Source organism: Caloenas nicobarica, chromosome 18 (genome assembly GCF_036013445.1).
Source record: "Caloenas nicobarica isolate bCalNic1 chromosome 18, bCalNic1.hap1, whole genome shotgun sequence".
NCBI lineage: Eukaryota > Metazoa > Chordata > Aves > Columbiformes > Columbidae > Caloenas > Caloenas nicobarica.
This window is the reverse complement of record NC_088262.1, coordinates 7,318,313-7,339,517: the sequence shown is the minus strand read 5'-3', so window position 1 is coordinate 7,339,517 and position 21,205 is coordinate 7,318,313. Positions and strand designations below refer to the sequence as shown.

At 55.8% G+C, this 21,205-nt stretch overlaps 1 protein-coding gene across 5 annotated transcripts in view; it reads right to left on the bottom strand.

Moving 5' to 3' along the window:
• The window catches only part of SEPTIN9 (septin 9), a 119,710-nt gene that overhangs the window by 9,695 nt on the left and 88,810 nt on the right, over window positions 1-21,205 (bottom strand). For 4 of the 5 annotated variants that reach the window (XM_065647925.1, XM_065647928.1, XM_065647924.1 and 1 more), the window contains 3 exons: window positions 2,429-2,620; window positions 528-656; window positions 32-113 (listed from right to left, as the gene is read on the bottom strand). In XM_065647925.1, coding sequence (XP_065503997.1) covers window positions 32-113; window positions 528-656; window positions 2,429-2,620 — 403 coding nt within the window. Of the gene's footprint in view, window positions 1-31; window positions 114-527; window positions 657-2,428; window positions 2,621-9,950; window positions 9,987-21,205 lie in introns of those variants that run through there. The other variant, XM_065647929.1, reaches the window with a different exon arrangement.

Here is a 21,205-nt window from a genome sequence, read left to right as displayed (position 1 = left end):
GCTTGGCCACCTTCCCTCCACACCAGCTCACCAGTTCTCATTGTTGATGTGGTCTCCAAAGCCCGGGGTGTCAATGACCGTCAGCTTCATGCGAACCCCCTTCTCTTCAATCTCTGAAATGGAGAGGAAAGTTGGTATGTGAGGCAAGTGTCGATGAGCGCTCTTGGCCAAGCCCACCCTCCCAAAATTAGCTGGAGGGCAGGAGCTTGCTCCCAGGGCAGAAACACACCTTCACAGCTAACAGGCACAAATCAGTCCTCCAAAGGGATGCAGCACTACATCTGCCCTGAAATGCCACCCCCCATGGCCACCTTGCTTGTTCCCTTCCATCACAACTAAGTCGATGCTGGTGGATAAATTAAAAAAAAATATTTTTCAGCCATGAAAGCTTCTCTGGATGGTAAAAGCCCCTTCAGACAGATGGAGTGGAGGTTTAGTGGAGGTCCACAACCCCCGTGAGCCCCTGGAGGCACAAGGCAGAGAAGGACCAAAAGTCTAAGCACCAGCTGGGATCTGCAGAGCCTCACCGTGAGTGATGGATTTGATTTCAATGGTCTTGGGGATCCGCTCTTCAGAAGTCGGCTGTACAGATTTCCGGCTGATTTTGGATTTGAAGAGGGTGTTGATTAACGTTGATTTCCCCAAGCCACTCTGACCTGGGAAACAGCAGGATAAATCACAGTCAGCACTCACGTTTCCGGGCTGTTTTTTTCAGGGGCCAGGGAATGGGGATGCTGACGGACTCAGCCTGCACCAGCTCTGTAAGAGGGAGGTAAGAGGTGCAGCTGCTCCCCTGTAGCCTCCCTGGCTCAAGGAGCTCGAGTCCACCCTAGGCAAGAGGATGCTGAAGGCATCAAGTGCCTTCCCTGGCTCCAAAGCAGCCGGCTTGCTGGGAGCAAGCAAGGCAAGAGCCAGTTCCTTCCACCCAGCCGAAATCACAGCAGCCCTGAGGACACACAGACACCACCGGAGCTGCGCTGCCTGGACAGGGACCAGAGGCAGGAGCCACCAGCAGCCACAGATGAGATGTCCCCCTCCGAACTGCAGCTACAGGCTGACCTGGCCAAGTGACAGATGTGGCTGTACCCGGGGGACCCGATGGCTGAGCACAAGGGGGACCCGCTCGCACCTCCCCAGGTTGGCAGCCCAGAGTGTTCCCTGGAGCTGAAATCAGGTGGGGAAAGTGTGGCTGAACCCCACCGTGCCTGGGCAGCTCTCCCCTCCTTCCAGCTGCTCTGCACCTAAACCTGAACACAAAAGATGTGCTCTGGATTTTTTTTTTTTTAAGCTTAGGCCTTTTTTCTCATGTCCACAGCCTTAGATAACATGGGGCTAAGCTGATGCCAGCCCAAAGCCTCTCCTCAGAGTTTTGTTTAGGCTGGCAAAACCCTTTTGAACAAGGACCCTGGCATGCAGGGCACAGGATTTTCCAAAATCCCCATCACAAGGGCACAGCATGGGCAGAGTGACCCACTGCTGGTGGCAACGCCTGATTCCCACATCCTCCCATTCGTAAAACAGGGATTGCAATGATTTCAATGCAAGGACTTGTGGCTTAGTCTGGAACAAGGAAGCTACATCCTCGCCTCAGCAGAGCATCCACTCCCCGAGGGGCACCCCGTGAGGTGCTGCTGCTCCCGCATCCCTCCCTGCATCTTCAGGGAGGGCCAGAGCTCAGCATGTTTATGCTGCCACAAATTCCCCAGCCTGTAAACAGTCAGCCCAGAGCCTGCCAAGGGAAGAACAATGTTTTCCAGCCGCGCTGCAGCACAGGCTTTCATACCACACACAGTGCTGCCAAGGCAAAGCTGGGCCCTTTCCTGAACATCCCTTCACATCTGCAAAGCAGAAAGCCAAGCCGCTGCTGTGGTACAGCCTGCTCGTGGAGGGATGGGTGCTTCTTCTGGCAGGGAAATGTGGGCTCAGCTCATGCAATCTTGCTTGCAGACTCTCAGGATCAGTGCCGTGATCCCTCTGCCCTGGGAGCGCTGCTCCACTGGCAAAAAAGAGCTGGGTTTGTTAAAAAATCTTGCAAGAACTGGTTCTGCAGTGACTGGGTTTGCAACAATCTCCCAGCCCGGGAAGCCTTCCCCGCAGATCAATTTGTGTACGAAAATATCCAAATGAAAAAGGCAGAGCTCTGCAAGGCTTCGGTGAGTCCCGACACCCCTCGGGGTGTTCCCCTCCGGGATGTGCCTGTGCGTAACGCCCCCCAAGATGCAGGAAGATGCGCGGGACCACAGACCACATCACATCACTGGCTTTAACAACAGCTGAATTCAAGCCAGCTCCCTGGGAGCAGGATTTGCTGACTCCTAAGGCAGAGACCCCAACACTGACACTCCAGAGAGGACAAACATCACCACAGAAGAACAAAAACAACTCGCCGAGCACGTTGCGGGCAGCTGGTGTTGGGGAGAGAACTCACCCACGACCATGATGTTGAACTCGAACCCCTGCTTCATGGCTTTCCGTCTCATCTGCTCCAGGATGGCGTCTATCCCCACGTAGCCGAAGTCTGCAGCTGGTTTCTCTGGCCGTGTCGGTGCCGCCTGCTTGGGGCCGGCATCCCGCGGAGCGTCCGTCATGCCGGGTGCGTGGCTGGGAACTGCCTCTGGACCTGCGGAGGCAAAGAGAGCGTGGGCAGGGGTGGCAGGCAGTGCTGGGATGCTGCTCCTGGCACGGAATGAAAGGAGCCGCCTGTTGCATCCAAAGTGGGAATAAAGCACTTGCCGCGTCTCTGCTGCTAACACCAGCAAGCAGGGACTCAGGGAACTGGGAGGTTAAGAGCAAGGAGGCACATGGGATCTCCCTTTGCTGTAATTATGTCAAATTTGGGATTCCTTTCCTTAACTTACTGGATTCACCAGCCCTGCCCGCATCACCAAGCGCACCGCAGCAAAACGATGCTGCTACGGCGGCGGGGGACAGGCAGCCTGCAGCAGCCAACCCACACCAGGTCCCACCAGCAGCCCATCTGCCAGCACGGAGCAGGACCCAGTGCTGAGAAAATCCCTTGGCACAAGTCCAGGAGTTTATTTAGCGAGTGGTGAAGGCTTTTAGCAACACGGCCCCGTGCCCAGGCGCTGCCGTTAAAGGCTTGCAGACCTACGCAGCCTGCCCGCTCCTCCGTACCACTGTAATTACAGCGCTATGCAGATTGCTGGCGGGAATGCCTCGTGGCCACGTTTCGGGAAACTGGATGGCTTTGCAGACACGGAGAAGTCCTCAGCGTCTACCGACACATGCCCTCCTCAGCTCCAGCCGACGCAGCGCAGAGGCTGCTGGCCCCAGCTCACTTCTCACTGAAAAACCAAAAACCAACGCACCTGCATCAAAACAAGTCATGTCAGACAACGCCCACGCAGCCACAAAGCTTTCATGATCGTGCTCTAATTCTGCCAATCTCTGACCGAGGAACCCAAACCCTCCAGCTTCCCTACAGAGACAGGACACTCAACTCCCCTGCAAGACAGCTCCAGGTTAGCAAAACCCTTCAGGAGAAGCAAACATACACCTAACTGCCTCATTTAACACCGTCATAACAAAAATTGTGGAACTACCCACTCACCAGCCCAGAGCATCTGCTGCAGGGAAGGACAAACTGCCCCGATGTGCTCCCGGGCAATGCAATGTGCTCCCACCCTGTCCCAGCTGCGCCACATCACCCACCGCTGATACAGCAAATATCCTGAAGGCAGGACACGCACAGCCTGATCCTTGCAAGCTCCAATATCCCGAAGGCGGGACATGCACAGCTTGGTCCTTGCAAGCTCCTGGACGTACCAGCCACACACAGAAAGCTCCTCTAATCAGGCACGGAAAGGCAGGTTTCAGGAAAACACACTCCTGAGAGCCCTCCCCACCACACGCTGCTGCTGCTCGATGCTCAGGTCACTGCCACCACCAGCCTAAGCAGGCATTTTATCCACCACCAGCCTAAGCAGGCATTTTATTTAAGCTTCATACAGCATTTATTTATTACTTTTTACTATTTATATTATTATCATTAATAAAAACATTATTATCTGCAAAGGACTTATTGCAAAGCCCTCATCCTCATTCCCTCAAACAAGAACATGGCTCTCAGCTCATCTCCTCACCCCACTCTTATTTCTGGCCTTTGATGTGGTGCTGCCTGTTTTTCTCTCCCTCCCTCCAAAGGAATTTGTCTTTAGGAGCGTGGCTGATCCAAAGGGGCTCCCCAAACACAAACCCATCACTCCTTCTCCTCCGGTGACGGGCAGGAGCTGCGGGAGCAGCGTCAGAGCGGAGCCTGCAAGGCGGAAAGGCTCATTTCCTGCGAGCACAGCGCGATTCCACGTGCTCAAATGTAGGCCAAGCAGAAAAAAATATATAAAAATTATAAAAAGCAAACCCAGAACTGATTCCAAAGACTGTTGGGTCACTTCGAATACTTTTTTCCAACCCTCAATCCCAGGCTGTGCAGGCCAGCATCTTAGAGAAGCTCTATTCCCTAACAAGCGCTACTCACAGAGCTGCTAGAGAGCAAACACGCTGTAGCTGACACACACGGTACAACACGCTCCTCCTGGGGCACACGTGGATTCAGGCTATCGCACAGCTGGCAACACGCTGCCACGCTGCCCCTTGCAAAGCCAACTGGCCCGGCAAGCCCGCGGTCTTGCCGCAGACTCCAAACTAACCCCGTTCCAAAACAGTAAGGGCAAAAGTGGAAAAAATCCCTACGTGCCACCATTTAAAAAAAAAAAAAAAAAAAAAAAAAAAAGACTAAATCACATGGAAAATATGCTGCCACCAGCAGCAGCGCTGGGTTATGCAATGGCTTTAACTCCCGCAGGCAGCGCTTGCATGCGCGGGAGAGCCCAAAGTGTGCTGGCCCCACGGGACAGGCAACTTGGAAACTGGTGCAGATAAGGTCCAGCAGCATGCACAGAGAAATTAAGAGACTAAACAAATGGAGCAGAAAGCCACCCTCCCCTTGTGATAAAGGCCAGGACCATCTCCAGCATCTCCTCTATCAAGCTCCGCTAACGAGCAGCCGGCAGCGTGCAGAAGGGGCTCAGCCCCTCCCTGGGCAGGGGGACGTGCAGGCAAACCTGTCCCCAGCACAGGGAGCAGACGCTACGTGCTGTCACGCCACATTGCCTTCAGTGCAAGAAAGAGGGCTCGGGACTCCCCAGCCCCCAGCAAGACAAAAGCCACAGGAAGCGCAGGGCGACGGCAGATGGCAGTTTGTCACGGTTTGTCACCGTGGAGCACGCAGGCGCGCTGCCACCCGGGATGCGCTAGAGCAGCGCCGCCAGCAGCGCGGCCCACGCTGCTTCGACTCGCTTGTGTGGAAAAAGTCACTTAAAGGACATTTTCTTCTAGCACCTGGTTCTTGTTTGTGAAAAAAATAAAATACAAACGAATTTCTTGCAACTAGGAGTGTCTGCAGGACAGCAGGGACGCAAAGACACAAATGCCCCAGCAGCACCAGCAGACTCCCCAGGGAAATGCTGCAACACAGACCTTCACCGTTCTTTTTAGCTTCCCAGCACTGAGCTGGTCTTTTCTCAGCAAGGACTCCAGCATCCCACTTGGCTCCGAGGGCTGTGCGCCAGCAGAGGCAGGACGCGGCTGAGCCGCAGGACCACTCCGGGGCACACGGGGATGCTGCGCTGGGTGGCGGGGAGCACTCCAGCAGACACTTGTCTAAAATAGAAATAAATCAGAGCAGAAGCAATGGCTGCCCAGGTCGTGCCACGGGCAGGTCCTGTACTTGTTTGACCCGTTGTGCTCTCTAATGGGATGGTGCCAAACCTGTGGCACCCTTGGTGCCAGCGCAGCTGAGCTGACCCTCCTGGAGCACTGTTTATTAAACACCCAATACTGTCAGAAATGCCTGATTTCCACTGAGTTCCTGGCAAAAGCAGGATCAGACCTCGCACACCATTGCTTCACTGGGGCTCCTCGTCCCTCCTGTGGGAGGGAGGCTGGAGAAGCGTGTGGGCTGCTCGCTTTGCTGATGGAGACAGAGAGCCAGAGCCTGCAGCTCTGATGCCCCTAGACAAACACGAGGCACATAGGAACATGTGCTCACACTGTATTTAAACCTCCTCTGCCAAGGAAACCCTCTGCACGTGGGCACGGGCGATGCTGAGGCCGTCAGGACAGCGCTGCACCAAGCAGGAACAGACGCACGGCTCCAGCCCGGGTGCCAGGCTGACTCAGGACAGCTGCTCCAAAGTTGATTTTGCCAAAGACTCCAGGGTGTTGCGCTGTAATTAAAGCACGTCAGACACAAGCCAAATCCAACATCTGCGAAACAGCAGATAAAAGGCATCCTGTGAGGAGGGGAGCCCCGGGGAGACCCTCGGGGAGCCCCCAGCTCCTCCAGCCAGCTGGACGCCGTGCACGGGCAGCTGTGGGATGGGGCTTTGCAAAATGCTGCCGGCGAGGGGCTGCCAGCAAACCAAGGGCTTAGACATGCTGCACTGATGCTACGCAGCTGCAAGCCAGCTCGGCTGCGGGCTGGGGATGCAACACAGGCTGTGAGCTCACCCAAACCCCCGAACCCCGGGGCTGGCAGTCCTCATGGAGGAGCTGGGAAAGGCATTTGTAGGAGATTTCTGTTTCCACTGCAGATACACAGATGTTAAATAACCCTTGCAGATGCTGAACTAGGAATGTCTGACGTACCCCATCTCCCAGCTAGAGCCAGCAGCTCTATGCTCTGCTCTGGTGATGCAGGGGAGCAGGATTTTGGCAATTTGGGAGGGCAAAGCTGGTCCTGGAGCGGGGCTGGTCATGGACCCAGCACTCAGCAGCTGTATGAGCCACCAGAGAGTGGCCAGGAGGCTGCACCTCTGTCCCTGCCACCCGTCACATCCTCCCAGCCTCCTGCTGCCAGACTCAAACTGTCCGCACGCTATACAGATGCACACACAATTGCCAGAGAAATGCTAACGCTTGCTGGGTAAATCATAGAACCTCCCCTGGATGCCAGGAGCACCAAGTGTTTGCAACCTTTTGCTGATTCTGCAGCCAGTTCTGCAGAGCTCCAAGCACCCAGAAGACCAGGACACTGTGGTGGGGATAAGTCCTCTTCCCTCCGTGCAGCAGAGACTGGAAAGGCCACAAGTTTGCAGATTTGTTGGACAGGCTCACACAAACACAGAGAGAAGATTCACAGCAGCAAACAGCAGTGTATCAGAGTGCGAAAACACAACCGCTTCCCGGGCAGCTGAGCATCCACAGATGTTTTTGAGGGAGCAGTGCAGACCAACTAACTGTCCAATTTTGGGGAGCTGCAATCTTACCAAATTATGCCTGTAGGGTGTAAGAGAGATGTTTTTAGAACCAAAGAGTGAATTTATAGTTCTTGGTCAACTACAGCTGGTGGGCTGCAGTACAATCAGCTTCCAGGGCCTCTCCCCCGTGCACACCGAGCTGGTGACCGCTCAGCTCCAAAGGCTTTGGAGTCTTTCGAGCAAGAGGGGATGGATATTTTGCAGGAGACCCAGAGAGGGGCATAACTTCCATGGACCCTCCAAACCAGCACCAACCTCTCTTGAGCCAAGAGGCGAGCACAGCTGCTCAGCCGTACCACGGAACACGAGGCACAGCTTGGTCCAAAACTGGAGAGCTCAGCCTGGCTCACAGAGCCACTGCCGCAGATCCTGCAGCACCAAACTGTAACTAAGGAACATTTCTATCATCCATCTGCAATCATCTGAGCCCAGCTGGCAGAGCCAGGCCCAAGCTGGAACGCGTCCGCCCGCATCCCCAGCACCAGGCTATGTTTTCAGGCTGGTCGCCAGCCCAGACCCACCTACCAACTGGTTGTTTCCTTCTCGGCTTGCACTTCTACCCGGGTGCCAACAGACATGACCTAGAAATAGCAGGATGCTTAACTACATGTCATTAGACCACATCCACCCAAGAGCTGCCAGAGAGGTGGCCAGGTGCCTCCTGAGCATGCGAGATGCTCTAGGTTTGAAGCCTTTTATTCACATAGGGGGATAAACCTGTTTTCAGAGATCAAAAATGAAGCCAGCAATTCCTGCTCGGGAGCAAGCGCTTCGGTAGGTGACCAGGCAGGGCCACAGTGCCAAGCCACAGTCATCAGCCATGGACACACAGCACACGCAGCTGTGGAGGAGGTCGAGATGTCCCCGCTCGCGCTTCTGTCCCTGCTCGCCACACGCTTCCCCCTCCCCACTGCGGAAACCATCCTCTGCAGCTCACCCCGGATCGCTCTTTCATTTACAAGAGAGGGATGCTCCAGGATTCCCTGTTACTGCTTCCTTTCCTGGCTTAACCCTCTGGCTGCTGCAGGCTCCAGTCATGGGTGTTTCTGGGCTGGGACACAGAGCTCATCCCAGAGGTCAAACCACGGTGCCAGCTCTGCCTGGACACAAAGTCAAGCACTCGCGAACTGCTGCCTGTGAGGGCAGGTGTGAGCCCTTGTGCCACCCTGGTGTCCCCCAGGTACGGCATGAGGCCGACTGCCACTCCACCCGGTCCCAGACGTGCCCTTGCAGCGCGGCCGGCGGTCGTACATCCTCATTTCTCCAACCACGTGAGGCAGCAGCTCTAAACCACTTACAGAGATCTGCAAGGAGTTGTTACGCTGTTCTCCTGCTTGCCCAGAGAAGTTTAAAAGGAAAAGGATGATCATAAACAACTTCAGGTCTCACCTGCTCCGATCTTGCAAAGTGATCCCCAGGCACGCAGAGGTCTCTGGCCACGCAGCCCCAATGAACGTCTCTCCGTAAGCAGCTTCTCCCGGAGGTGGAGCGAGAGGTGACCCCGAGACCAGCCCTGCCTGGCTGGGGACAGCCCCGTCACAGGGGACCTCTCCTGCACACCAGTGCCACGAAAAGCCGCTCCATGAACCACCCCACGCAGCAAAGCACCTGGGGGCAGCCCAGCCCTCGCTCCCTACAGACAGGTTTTGGGTGCCCGCAGCCAGGCAGGTCTGACCCACACGAAGCTGATTGCCCCATGGGTCTGGGGAGGTGACTCCTTCCAAAGCCCCTGCCCACCCTGGGCAACCACACAGGGGGGATGTGGAGACTCTTCCCAGCCCCTGGGCAACAGAAAGCACCTCTCACCCATCGCCGCTTCTCTGCCCAACTGCAGGCTTTGAAAACAAAGAGGCAGCGCTCTGCAAACTCAGCCGGCCCCAAAAGCGGGGCAGGAGGGACGCAGGGCACCTTGGCACAGGGCCCTGGCATGGCTGCGTGTGCCCAGAGTCGCCGCGCTCCAAGCCCAGGGCTGACCTCCCACGCTCGATGGAGTCACCGACTTCTGCAGCTACGGCAAGAAAAAAGCAAACCAGCAGCGCCAGGGCTGCCAGCACCCCGGGGACGGGAGCAACCGGCGCTCAAGGCGGATTTACGCCCCGGGGCTTTTAGTTTAGCCTTTTTTTTTTGGCTGATTCGGTTTTTTTGTATAGGGGTTTTGAGGTTTTTCCTTTGTTTTCATTTTGTTTTGTTTGGGGGGTATTTCTTTTCCGTTGCCTTTTTTTTTTTTTTTTTAAAAAAAAGGGCAATTGCTCCCCAGACGCCCCGAGAGCCCGTTCACGGGGGGCAGCGGCAGCAGCGCGGGCGGGGCCGCCGGGACCCCGCGGGACGTGCCCCCCCGGACACAGCCGCTATTCATCCCCGGACAATGCCGGCATCGCGGCCAGGCGGCCGCCGAACAACGGCCCGTCTTGTGGGGCGCGGGGCCGGGAGGGGCCGAGCGGGGGCTGCGGGACGAGCCCCCTCGGCAGCGCCCGGGTACCCCTGTCCCGACACCCCCCCCCGCGCTCGGGTGCCCGGGGCCCGCCGTGGGAACCGGCGGGACCACCCCCCCGCGCTCTCAGGCTCTCCCCCAGAATAATTCACTCCCCAAAAAGCACTGCCCCCCCCCCCCCCAGCCCTTTCCATCAGCCTCCCGCTCTGCTGCGCCCCCGCCCCCGGGCACCAGCGACTCACCCGCGGCGGCGGCGGCTCCGGCAACCGGCGGCTCCCCGCCTCCTCCCGCGCTGCCCTCCGCCTCCTCACCCATCGCCCTTCCTCCGCCTCCTCCTCCTCTCCTCCCCATCACCCTGCCTCCTCCTCCCCCATTGCCCTCCTCCCCCTCCAGCCCGGCCCGGGGGGATGGAGCCTCTTCCCGGGAAGTTCGTTTCGCCCCAGGGCGGTTTCCACCCCCCCGCCGCTACGAGCCGGTGCCGGGCCGGGGGAGGAGGGGGCGGCTCGGAGCGGTTCAGAGGGGGAAGGGGCTCGGGACCATGTGCAACAGCACGTCCCACCCCATCCCTCCACTCGCGGCCCCACGCAGGAGGTGGGGAGAGGTGTGGGGGGGGTCGGTGCTGGGGATTTCCATGGGGAAGAGCGAGGCTGGAACAAACTCAGCAGCCCCAGTGCAGACCCCGCTGTCCATCCCCCTGCTCCAGGGACAAAGGGACAGGGACATGAGCCGGTCCCCAGCACTAAACACGGCCCTTCTGGCTCTCAGTACTTCGGGCTGAAACTTTTCTTCTGCTTTCAAACATCCTGAAATTCTCCCAGCAGAGACCAAAACCAGTCTCTGGCGTGTGTTAACGCTGCTGACCGTGGGCTCACTTCACTCTGCAGCTGTTCGAAAACCCCTGGGCTGCATCTCACATCCGCCAGGTTTGAGACAGCAGCCTACACCCCCCGGCTTGGCTGCTTTTTAAAATAATGTCAATTAAGCTGAACAAAGATACTATCTGCCTCCACAAGCCCTTCCTGCCTTATCTCTTGGTTACCAGAGCTTCACCATCGCCTCTCTTCCACCAGCAGAAAGCAGGGCCCCAGCAGGGATGGGCCAGGGGCTGCACCACTGGCCCGTGTCTCACCGGCAGTGAGAGGTCCCGGCAGGTCCTGGTGTGGGTCGAAGCCCCTCGGTGGCGGGCAGACCCGCACAGCAGGCGCAGAGAGCCCAGCACGGTCTGTGCCACCCAGGCTGCAGGGCAAGCAGCAGAAAGGGCAAAGTCAACCTGGCTCTTTCAGATGTTACTTTGACCTGTTCTGTGGTCTTGGGGTATTTTTCCCCTCAGCTCCCTGCAGTTCTCAGAAGATCTGGGTTCCCAGAGAAAGGCCTGCAGATGACGAAAGGGTTAAGAAGGATTCGCACATTTGCAGTCCTCAATACCCAAAGGACTCCATTTCCCATGCACAGCCCACAAGCCAGGGGCTAGTGCTTGTCCATCCTTTTTCATCTGTTAGCAGCATCACCAACCACTGTCAAACTCCTGCTCCAGAGACAAACCCAGCCCGGGCCACCAACACCGCAGCCACCCTGCGCTGCCACCATGGCTCTCGCGTGTCTGTCACCTTCCTTCTCCCCTTCCGGACCGCCGGCAGCGGCAGCTCTTCCTCCACCCAGCGCAGCTGCCACACACCAGGCTGGCAGCATCCCCCCCAGCGATGCCCCACAAGGCTGGCATGGGCTGCCCGGGACACGATGGGTGCTCAGTGGGGTGAGACTCGCATTCCCCCCATCAGCAAGTGCCACAAATACCAATTTCTGAGAAACCTCCAGCCCAGCACCCAGGCAGGAAACCCAGCCTCAATCTGCTTACGCCTGCAGCTGCGCGTAGCTTTCTGCTGGATTACACCATTTTTTATGACTTAATAAAGCCTTAACCCCTATCAATGGGCATTAGTGTTTTAATCTCCCTAATCTCCAGGAAAATCCAATGCTAGATGCCACACTGGGCAAGCCCAAGTAGCAGCTCGGTCTCTTTGCAACTCACTCCAGCCTCGTGTTAGCTGGAAAAAGGCAGGAGCAGAGTCACAAAGCAGCTCAGCCTGGCTCTGCAAAGCTCCGCTGTGCTCGCTCAGGTGCTGCGCTTGCACGAGGAATAAGGGGGGGATCTTGGGTGCACGTGGGCTTTGCAAAGGGGATCCACTCTTAATATCCCTGTCGTTAAATTAACCACATCTGTAACAGTGTGCAGGTGTTAAGCACCCAGCACAAGGTTCACTTGCCCAAACCAAGACTAGCAGCGGAGAGGTAAACACAGGGTGCTCAGCCACGTGAACCAATGCCTCGCTTCTCTGTGTTATTTTTTCATATTGAAACCACAGATGTGTTTTAGTCTTGCCTGTGAGGAGGAAAAAATACAACGTATAGAAAAGTTCCCCCCTCAGTCCCAGAAGCTCTGCAAAGACATTTGAAGCAGGACGGGAGCTCCCACTGCATGCAAGTTGTTTTTCAGATTAATTCGTAGAAAATATTTTGTTTCAACTCATATCTCATCCTTCCCAGAAACAACCTGAGGTGGGAGAGTGAGCAGCTCAGAAGGACAACAAAGTGGTATCCTTGGCCTCAAAGCAAATAAGTACATGGTGCTGGTCCTCGTGAAGGGTGTCGGGTACCTTTGGGACTGTTTGCGCAGGGTGACAAACAGCCACCTCTGGGATTCATTATTATAGGAGCATCTCTCCATTTCTGAAAGGAGAGCAGGGCCCTGCCGTACTTCTCCCATTGCATGTTTCCTTACACCTATGGTGTAGATGAACACAAGGATTAAGTGACTCACCCAGGGTCAGGCAGAAAATGTACAACAGAGCCAAGAACTGGATCCAAATCCCCCATTCAGAGTTTTAAAATCAGAAAGCTGTTGTTCTTCTCTTTAAAAAAAACTACGATCAGAGTTACGAGCAATTCTAGCGAGGCCATCTTGCTGTTGCAAGTCGTACCAAGGGATTTGAACCAACTGCAGATTCAGTTCTTGGGTTTGCAACTTACCCAAAATAACAAGGAAGGTTCCTGCCTGCCTTACACTCATGCAGCCCTATCCATACTCACTTTATCTGACACCTTTGCAGGTGAAAGTGGGTCCCCACGTCACAGCCACACTGCACAGGGCAGAGGAAATGAGTCCCATGTGAGTAGCTGGTAGGGGTCAGTGGAGAAGGTGGTCCATGGGTGGTCCATGGGTGGTCCAGGATGCTCAGGAAAAGTTGGGAGGCAGTGGGAGAAGCAGATCTCCAGCGATGGCTTCCCCTAGCTGCCCAACACTGAGAAAACATCAAATCCCTTGAACGCAAGGAGCACGAGGAGGATGGTTGTTCTTGCAGGAATGCTGAAGAGACATTTCCAATTTGTACTGCACAAACCCTCAGTCAAAAGTGCAGTGTTAGGGCTAAGTAAATTATTTTTATTTTTTTTTTAATAGTGTAGCAATGCTGCAAGTCCCCAATGACTTTGACAGACAGCTAGAAATCCTGCCAGCTATATTTACAACCTCAGATCAATAAACAGCAAAAGGAAAAGCACATCCAGAGACCTTGGAAAAGCACCAGCAAACTCAGTGGAAGGCAGCATGACCAAGACAAGGACATGGGCTTGCAGACCAGAAGACCAAAATTTAATTTGTAACACTGAAAGAGACACCATCATTTCCAGCAGGAGCAGAAAGGATCCTCCATTACCAGGAACATCTAAAACCAATGCAAACACTTTTCTAGGAGCCTGGATGCAGGTCTGGGGGTGTTACCGCTCCGGATGGGCTCCGGCAGGTAGCCACTGTGGTCCCTTCTGAACGTGCAGGGTAACGCTCCAGAAGGTCTGTAATGGTCAAGACCTACAGGACAACAACATTTCCTCCCTTCTGGCTGTACTGGACTCCCAAGTCTATAGAAGATGCTGGGTTTTTTACTTTCAAGCTAGCTGGCTTTTGACAATGAGCAGCTTCTCTGAGCAGCCCATATCAGAGACACATCTCTGCAGGTATCACACTAGTTCCTTCATACAAGGAGTTATTTGGTAGTCTAAGTCTCCCTAGATGGAGACAGCAGTGGAGCAGCAGGTACCATGGGATGCAGGTGCTGCCAGGAGCATCTCAGGGCCCTGCAGGCAGGGACACCCTGAACCAGCACAGGGAGCAACCACCATTGACCCCTCTGTAGTCATTACCAGTTCAAAGAATGAAACCTGTCAGCAGTTACTGTCAGATAAAATGTCCTTTAGATTAATTTTGCTCATTGTAAGTTTATTAAAATACTAAAAATCACACCCGCAGGTGCAAAGGCCCCTGCCCAAGTGAAGACCCTAACTCATGAGCATGCGTAGTACAAGAAAATTATTGTGTAATCCGGTGTAAATTAATAACCAGTCCTGGAAACGGGGTGGAAAACCTGGCGAAGTACTAATCAAAATCAAAAGTATAAATGATATAAGTATTGTGAAGAAGGTGTGCTAGCTTCGTGGTTTTATCACCTAGGACCTGATGTTGCGCGATATCGGAATAAAATGATATCTTGACTCTGCGTGTATATTCAGCTGCTTGCACAGTGGGTCAAGAGCCCTGCTCTTGGGAGAACCCCTCCATGCCTTGGCCAGGAGCAGGCAGCAGAGCCTGCCAGCATCATTGAACCACGGCCGGGCTGCTGAGCCCACGTTACACACAGCACCAGGAGCAGCGTCAGCTCCCTGGGCTGATGGACCGTTCCCATTGCACCAAAAACTGGGGGCTCCTCCAGCCGGACACCTCCAGCCCGCTCCCATTCTCCAGGAGGGAAGGAAGGAAGGAATTATTTCACACGCTGCCAAGGGCCAGCGTGCGCAGCTGGCACCGTGTCCTTGGCGTGAGTCACCCGCTCTCCGGGGCGGCCGTGCCTCGCTTCCCAGCGTCACATCCCGCTCCCCAGGGAGGCCGTGGCTCGCTTCCCAGCATCACACCCAGCGGTGCCCCTGCAGCCACATCCCTTCCTCTGGCACATTTCTTTTCTAGGGGATCCGCGGCATCTGCTCGCTTGAGTAGGGAGGGCAGGAGGCTCCTTGCTGTGCTTGAGCAATCCATCATTCTCCAGAAGGGAACGGGCTGTGCTGGGAAGACACTCCAGGGTCACAAATATTTAGAAAAAGCAAGAAAAACCCCCATTCCTCCCAACATCCCTCCCCCTTGCAGGGGGCACCGGCTTGGCCACTGACATGCTGGTTCGGACAGACGCAAAGCACATGCAGCATCTTCCATGCAATTCCCCCCTGCCACAGCTCGGAGCACAGGTTTTGGTCAGCAAGGACCGGTCTGCCTTGCCACCAAAATGCTGCAGCTCCAGAGTCACCAGCAGAGCTTTGCAGATGACACAGCTCAGCCCTGCCGGAGGAAAAGCACTTTGCTTCTTCGGCTGCTGCTTTTTCTTTAGGAGCAATCCTCATCCCTCCTCAAGATCGTGATCTACTCCCCAGACACCCCCTGCCAGACTATTACAACGGACAAATTACCCTCAAAAAGGTAAAGCAAAATCCTCTGCACATCGTCCCAGCAGCATCCCAGAGCCCCACTCCACCAAACCCCCGTATCCTGCCCTGCAGAGAGAGGGGAGGACAGACGGACCCTCTGTTGGTCCTGCATGCCAAGGGGCACCTCGCAGGGGTCCAGCACCGCTCCATCACTGCCTCTGCTTCTCACCACCAGCAGCACAGTCCAAGTGGACTCAACAGCAGGGGCAGAGGATGGGTTTGGTAAAAATAAATCACCTTTGCAAGGAGGAATGGTGTAGAGTGAAAAACCTGGCTGCCTGTGTCACCCCACAGCTCAAGCAAACTTGCTGAAGTTGTTTAAACACTATTTCACCCCAAAGTAGCATCTCTCCTCTAGACAGGGAGATGCCCAGGCAGCAGGAAGAGGATGCTCCAGTGCTGCCCAGGCAGTGACATCCCTGGAGGTCACAACATCCACCCAGTACAAACCAAGCTGCAAAGTGGGTGCTGGGGTGTCCTAAGGGTCCCTGCAGCCCTTCTGCACATACATGCTCATCACCAGCAGTGCGATGGATCCGTGTCTGCGCAAGCTGTGCATAAAGAGCCTTTCTCTGTCCTTTGTATGCTTCCCCCTTTAAACCTATAAATTCCCTTTGGAGGTAAAGAAAGAATTTAGGGCACCCTAACCTTGAAAAGAAGGAAAACTCCATTCAAGCTGCCAGGCTGTCTCCTGCAGCTTAATTAATAGCAAACCATCCCTAGCAAGCTGCTTGCAGCGCCAGCTGTCTCCTCTGATGGAGGTGCTTTTCCACGAATAATAGTGCTTTGTATTTTGATGGGAAAAGGTCAGGAGGATGGAGGCCGGAGGGAAATTCGTTGCTTCCCTGCAGCTCTTACACCATAAGCAAGTCCCCCTCAGTCCCCATCTGCTGGGGTCAGATCTGGGAGACGGTGGCATCTCCATCAGCCTCGGGGCGATCACATCCTAACACTCAGAGGGGCACGGGGTGAATTCAGCCTTGTGGTCTTCAAGCCCACCGCTGCCAGGAGGCCTGGCGAGCTCCTCCTGGTGTCACTTTGACAAGGTCCAGGCCACCCTCGTGGGGAAATCCCTGCTCCGCTCTTATCAGGAGCAGCCCTGATAACAGCACAAGATCCGCACTGCAGTGAGCCAGCCCTGGGGGCTCCTGCCAGCTCTGCCAGGCCACCAGAAAAGGACGGTCCCTGCTGCAATTCGGCTTTTGCATAAATTAATAAGCCGAGCTGAGACTGAGAGCAGCAATGCAGAGGAAGAGTCCAAAGTGATGCAGCAATGTGGCACAGCAGAGGGAAAAAAATGAAAGGCACCCAAGCCCTGGGTGTGTGGCACAAGATGCTGACAGCCACCGCTCCCCAGAGCATGGCCACGACATCACCATCATTTCTGCTCGGCCATGGCCGAGTAACAAACCGAAGCTGCCTCCTCACACCCCAGGCAAAGGAGCCATGGGCTTCCCTGGAGCCGTACGGGTGCTTTCTGCCTGCAGTCGCCAGTAATTAAGTCGTCCAGCTCTCCTGACAAAACGATGCTCCTGCTCCCAGCCCAATGCCAGTGCCTGGCTGGGCACCAGTGCCCCGGGGAGCGTCACCGACACGGCAATTGCTCTCTGAGGAGCACACAAGCAGCTCTCCTGCTCTAGCCAGCTGGCCCAGCCTCTGCGCTCGCTGTGACTTTTGTCCCCTCCCTGTCCCACTGGCATCCCCGTGTCCCTCCATGCCAGCCAGGCAGCCTGGGACTGTCCCAGCACAGACAGGGCTCTGGTCCCAGTGCAGGACTGGGGCACATGTCCCTTTCCACTGGTTTATCTAGGGGAATAAGGAGAGAGAAAAAAATGCCAAAGAAAGGCAGAAGAAAGCAGTGATAGGTCAAGTCACTGTCCCACATGCATCTCAACACGGTCCCCTCCCCGGGCATCAAGGCATCACCATTTCAGTCCCTGGCTGCACGGGGGGAGGACACAGCCCACACTCCCCCCGGTTCCACCCACAGCCGTTCGAGGAAAAGGTCCCCGTTGCTTAGCAAAGGGCCATTCATGACCAGGATTGTGTGGGACAAGAAAGGGTTAACCCTCTGCAGCTGGGCCAGAAATACCATCCAGGACAAAGAGAGGCTTCATGTCACCCACATCCGCCCAGTGCAGAAGAAGGGGCCTTAATCCGATTCCCAAAGAAAATGTGGTTTTTACAACCCCGCTTGGCTGGGCCCCTCCAGCGAGTTTTGCATCCGCAGCAAGTGTTAACCCAGTTTGGGAGGAGGCCAGGAAACGGGAAGAGAAATCACTTTTCCACAAGTTTGTGAGAAGGGAAAGCCGGGTGGGGGCGGCTGGACCAGGGCAGCATCCCTGCAGCGGGACACGGGGGGATGCAGCCATCTCAGCCTGGCAAGGTCTGATGGCCCCAAAGCACCCCCAGAGCGGCCAGACCTTGTCATCAGTTCTTATGGGATTTATCAGGGGCTGGAGAAAGCATCATTGCCGAATTCCCACTGGGTGATGCTCAGCTGCACCCTCTTGTAGTGACCACCGATGGCATTGAGGGTGCACAGGAAGGGGCCCACGAGCATCCCAACACTGCCCGGCCGTTTTAGGGACCACATCTCGAGATGCTGAGGATGAGATGGCACAAGCTGGCACAGACCAGTAACCCCAGGAGAGCTGTTTTTCCCTTTCCCAGCCTTTCTTGTGTGCCACAGCAAAGCTCAGACATCTTACACCCAGGGATCAACATCTCTGGCGTGGGTTTCACCCAGCCCCAACGTAGCTTTGACAGAGCTGGATGCAGCATCACAGCCATACGGAAATCACAGCATTTAAAACCACCGGCTATAAAAATTCCACCGTGCTCAGAGAGGGGAAGCGTGGATTCCCTGTGGAGAGGTGTCCAGGAACCACCGCTGCTGGGTTATTAGCCACCAAGCCATTAGACCCCACTGTATCTGCATACATCAAGCTATGGCTAGTGTATACTAGCGAGAATATATTTGCTTAATGGCTATGAGGTCAAATACATTCAATACATCACCATCGAGCTACCCATGAGCCTCACAGTCATGCAGGTATTTTGCTCTCAACATGCAAAATCATGGACTGTAACTACAAAAGCATTGAAGGGGTCCCGGGTCCCAGGACTATCAGAGTCCTCCATGTGCTCCAGACATGTTTTTTGTATCCTGACATGTCCTGATCTCCACTCAGGATGCCCTTACAGCAGGGCTGTCAGTGGGACGCACACCCTGGATGGTTGCACTCATCCTGGATGCTGTATCCTACAGTCTGGAATCACATCTGGATGGGGCAATGGCTCGTAAAGGTTCACATGTAATCGCAATTCTTGTCAAACCAACCAACAGCCGTTAGCACCAGGGGACCCGGGACCCTCAGCCAGCACATCTCCAACAGCAGCATAAAACCCCATCCTGCTCCAGCACTGGTCTGCTCCATGAGCTGCACCCACCATCCACGGCAGCGGGAATTCAATAAAATTAAGCAACTTACTTAATGTAAGGGATATTTAACCCAAAGATTGTCTGGCGCTACAGTTGGACGTTCCTGCACTCCTCTGGTCCGTGTGTTCGTGCAAGGTCACCCTTGGAAGCAGTGAGAGCGAGCCCAGCGCGCTGTGCAGGGCATGTGGCTCCTCAGCTCGCGGAGGGCTGGACATCTGTGGCTCCAAAAAGGGGTTTGGGGCCAAGATGTAATGACCCATGACTTATGGAAGAGCAGACACAATGCTCTGTCAGTGCCCTCTAGCCCTAAACCATAAAAACTCTGAGAAACCCTATCAGACAGCTCAGCGTATGCTGAAAACTGCAGCACAGAGCAGCAATATTGGCCCCCTTGGAGCCCAACTGCTCCTTCGGCCCCGGTCTGCCCTTGCAGAGCCAGAGATGGGCTTGGCCCTGAGTTCGTCAGCCCAGATCCATCCCGGATGCGTTTTCCCTGAATGAAGTGCAGCCACACAAGGGATGGATACAAAAAGCCAGGTCTGAAATCCTCTGGCACGAAGCCTTTCGTGCACAGATCACCCCCAGCCTCTGCCTAAGGCCAGTGAGAAAAACCGTGACTTGGGAAGTCCTGAGGGTTCCCACCGCATCACTTAAATGTACCTGTTCTCAGTCTTCCGTGACCACTGAGCAAACAGCCATTGTGACTGGCAAGAAATGAATGAGGAGGTGGAAAGGAATTAGGGAAAGGAATTAGGGAAAGGAATTAGGGAAAGGAATTAGGGAAAGGAATTAGGGAAAGGAAGCTTCCCAGCCGGGATGGTTTGCATAGCTACAACGCTGCGACACAGCACGGAACAAAACTGCGGATGGGGACCACGGTGTCCCCATGCATCCCACCCACGCCAGCCCGGTCCCTGCCCCCCCGGCCCCCCAGCCCGGTCCCCACAAACTCACCCAGCGGCCGCCGCTCCCGTGCGGGGCCGGAGGCGGGGGGGGGTGGGACGGGAGGGGGTTGGACGGAGCTGGTTCAAAAGAGCCAATTAAAGAGAAAAGCCGGGGGACAGGCTCTCGGGGCCGGGGGAGGCGGGTCCCGCTGACTTGCGGGCTGACCCACCCGTGGGCACCCGCGGCGACGCTGGGGACAGAGAGCAGCCAGCATCACCCCCCGCACCGCGGGGCTCGGGGGCAAGAGCCCCGACATCTCACTCGTGGAAGGGACCAGACCTCCCCTGGCATACAGCTGGTCATCCTCATCCCTATGCCTTTTTTTTGGGAGGGTGTGGGGTGCCTGCAGGGCTCCGAGTCCTTCCAGCACACCCTGCAGGGCATCTCCCTGTGCAGACAAGGACCTGGACCCCGGGCACAGGCTGCAGCTCGGGTTTGGGAGTTGCTGGGGCAAGAGGGACGAGAGGAGGGGAGAGCAGGAGGATGCTTTTGGGGACCACTTCCCACATAGGCACTGACACCTACAGAAAAGGGCTGGGGAGAGAATTCCCCTGCTGTCTGGTTGGCCTGGTGCCCTGCACCACCCACGAGCGCTCACAGGGATGCTCAGGAGATGGGTTTTCCCCCAGTGCTCATCAGGACAAGAGGCCATCGAACACCAGGAGGTTCCTTCCCCATCACTTCACAACCAACTTCAAGAGCAGAGAGACAATCGCAGGCTGTCAGCCCTCCTTTATGTCACCAAATATGTGTCCCATGATGCCAGAGAAATGAGTTTCCCACGGGAAGTATAATAATACAAGAGTGACTCTCACACCAGCAGACAAGCCAATACAGCCACACATTTGCCCAGCAGGTGAAGCTGCAGCAGCCCCTTCCCACTGCCTGTGTGGGTGCGGACAACCACACTCAGCCCCTCTGGCTGGGGCAGGGCTCCCAAATTTGGTATGGACCCTTTGGCAGGCAGTGCTCTCACCCTTGCCTGGCATCGCCAGCAACCAGGGTCCCTTTTCACCGCAGGAGCTGGGCAAGGGCAGCCTGGCTGCAGCGGGGTCCCAGCGCACTGGGAGCTGGCACCCCAAGGAGCTCCATCACCGGGAAGCACACTGGGGTTGCTGCTGCCCCATTTCACCCCCAGGACCCAGCACCAGCTGCTGTGACTCCCCTCTCCTGCTCCAGCCCTCGTGCCGACACAGCCCAGCACGTCCCCACCCCACAGCGAACACGAGCAGGAGGCACGGCCGGCTCTGCCTCCTCCTCCCTCAGCACAGGCCCTGACAAAGTGTTCCCCTGCACCGATGCCTGCATCATGCCCATGGTATTTTCCCCTTGCTAAGCCACTGCTCTATTTTTCCCTCCTTACCCTTCAACCTCCCTTGCACTCATCGCATGGCCAGGGCTCCAGCTTGCCTGCTCCATGACTCCCCTCCCGCACGGCTGCGGAGACCCCAGCACAGCCCTCGCCACAGCTTTTTATTCCCCAAGGTTGGGGAGAGCTCAGGCAGAGACACTCACTCAGCCAAGGATTAGGAAGAGGACAATGCACGCTGCCCGGCGCCTGCAGGAGCCAAGGATGCTTCA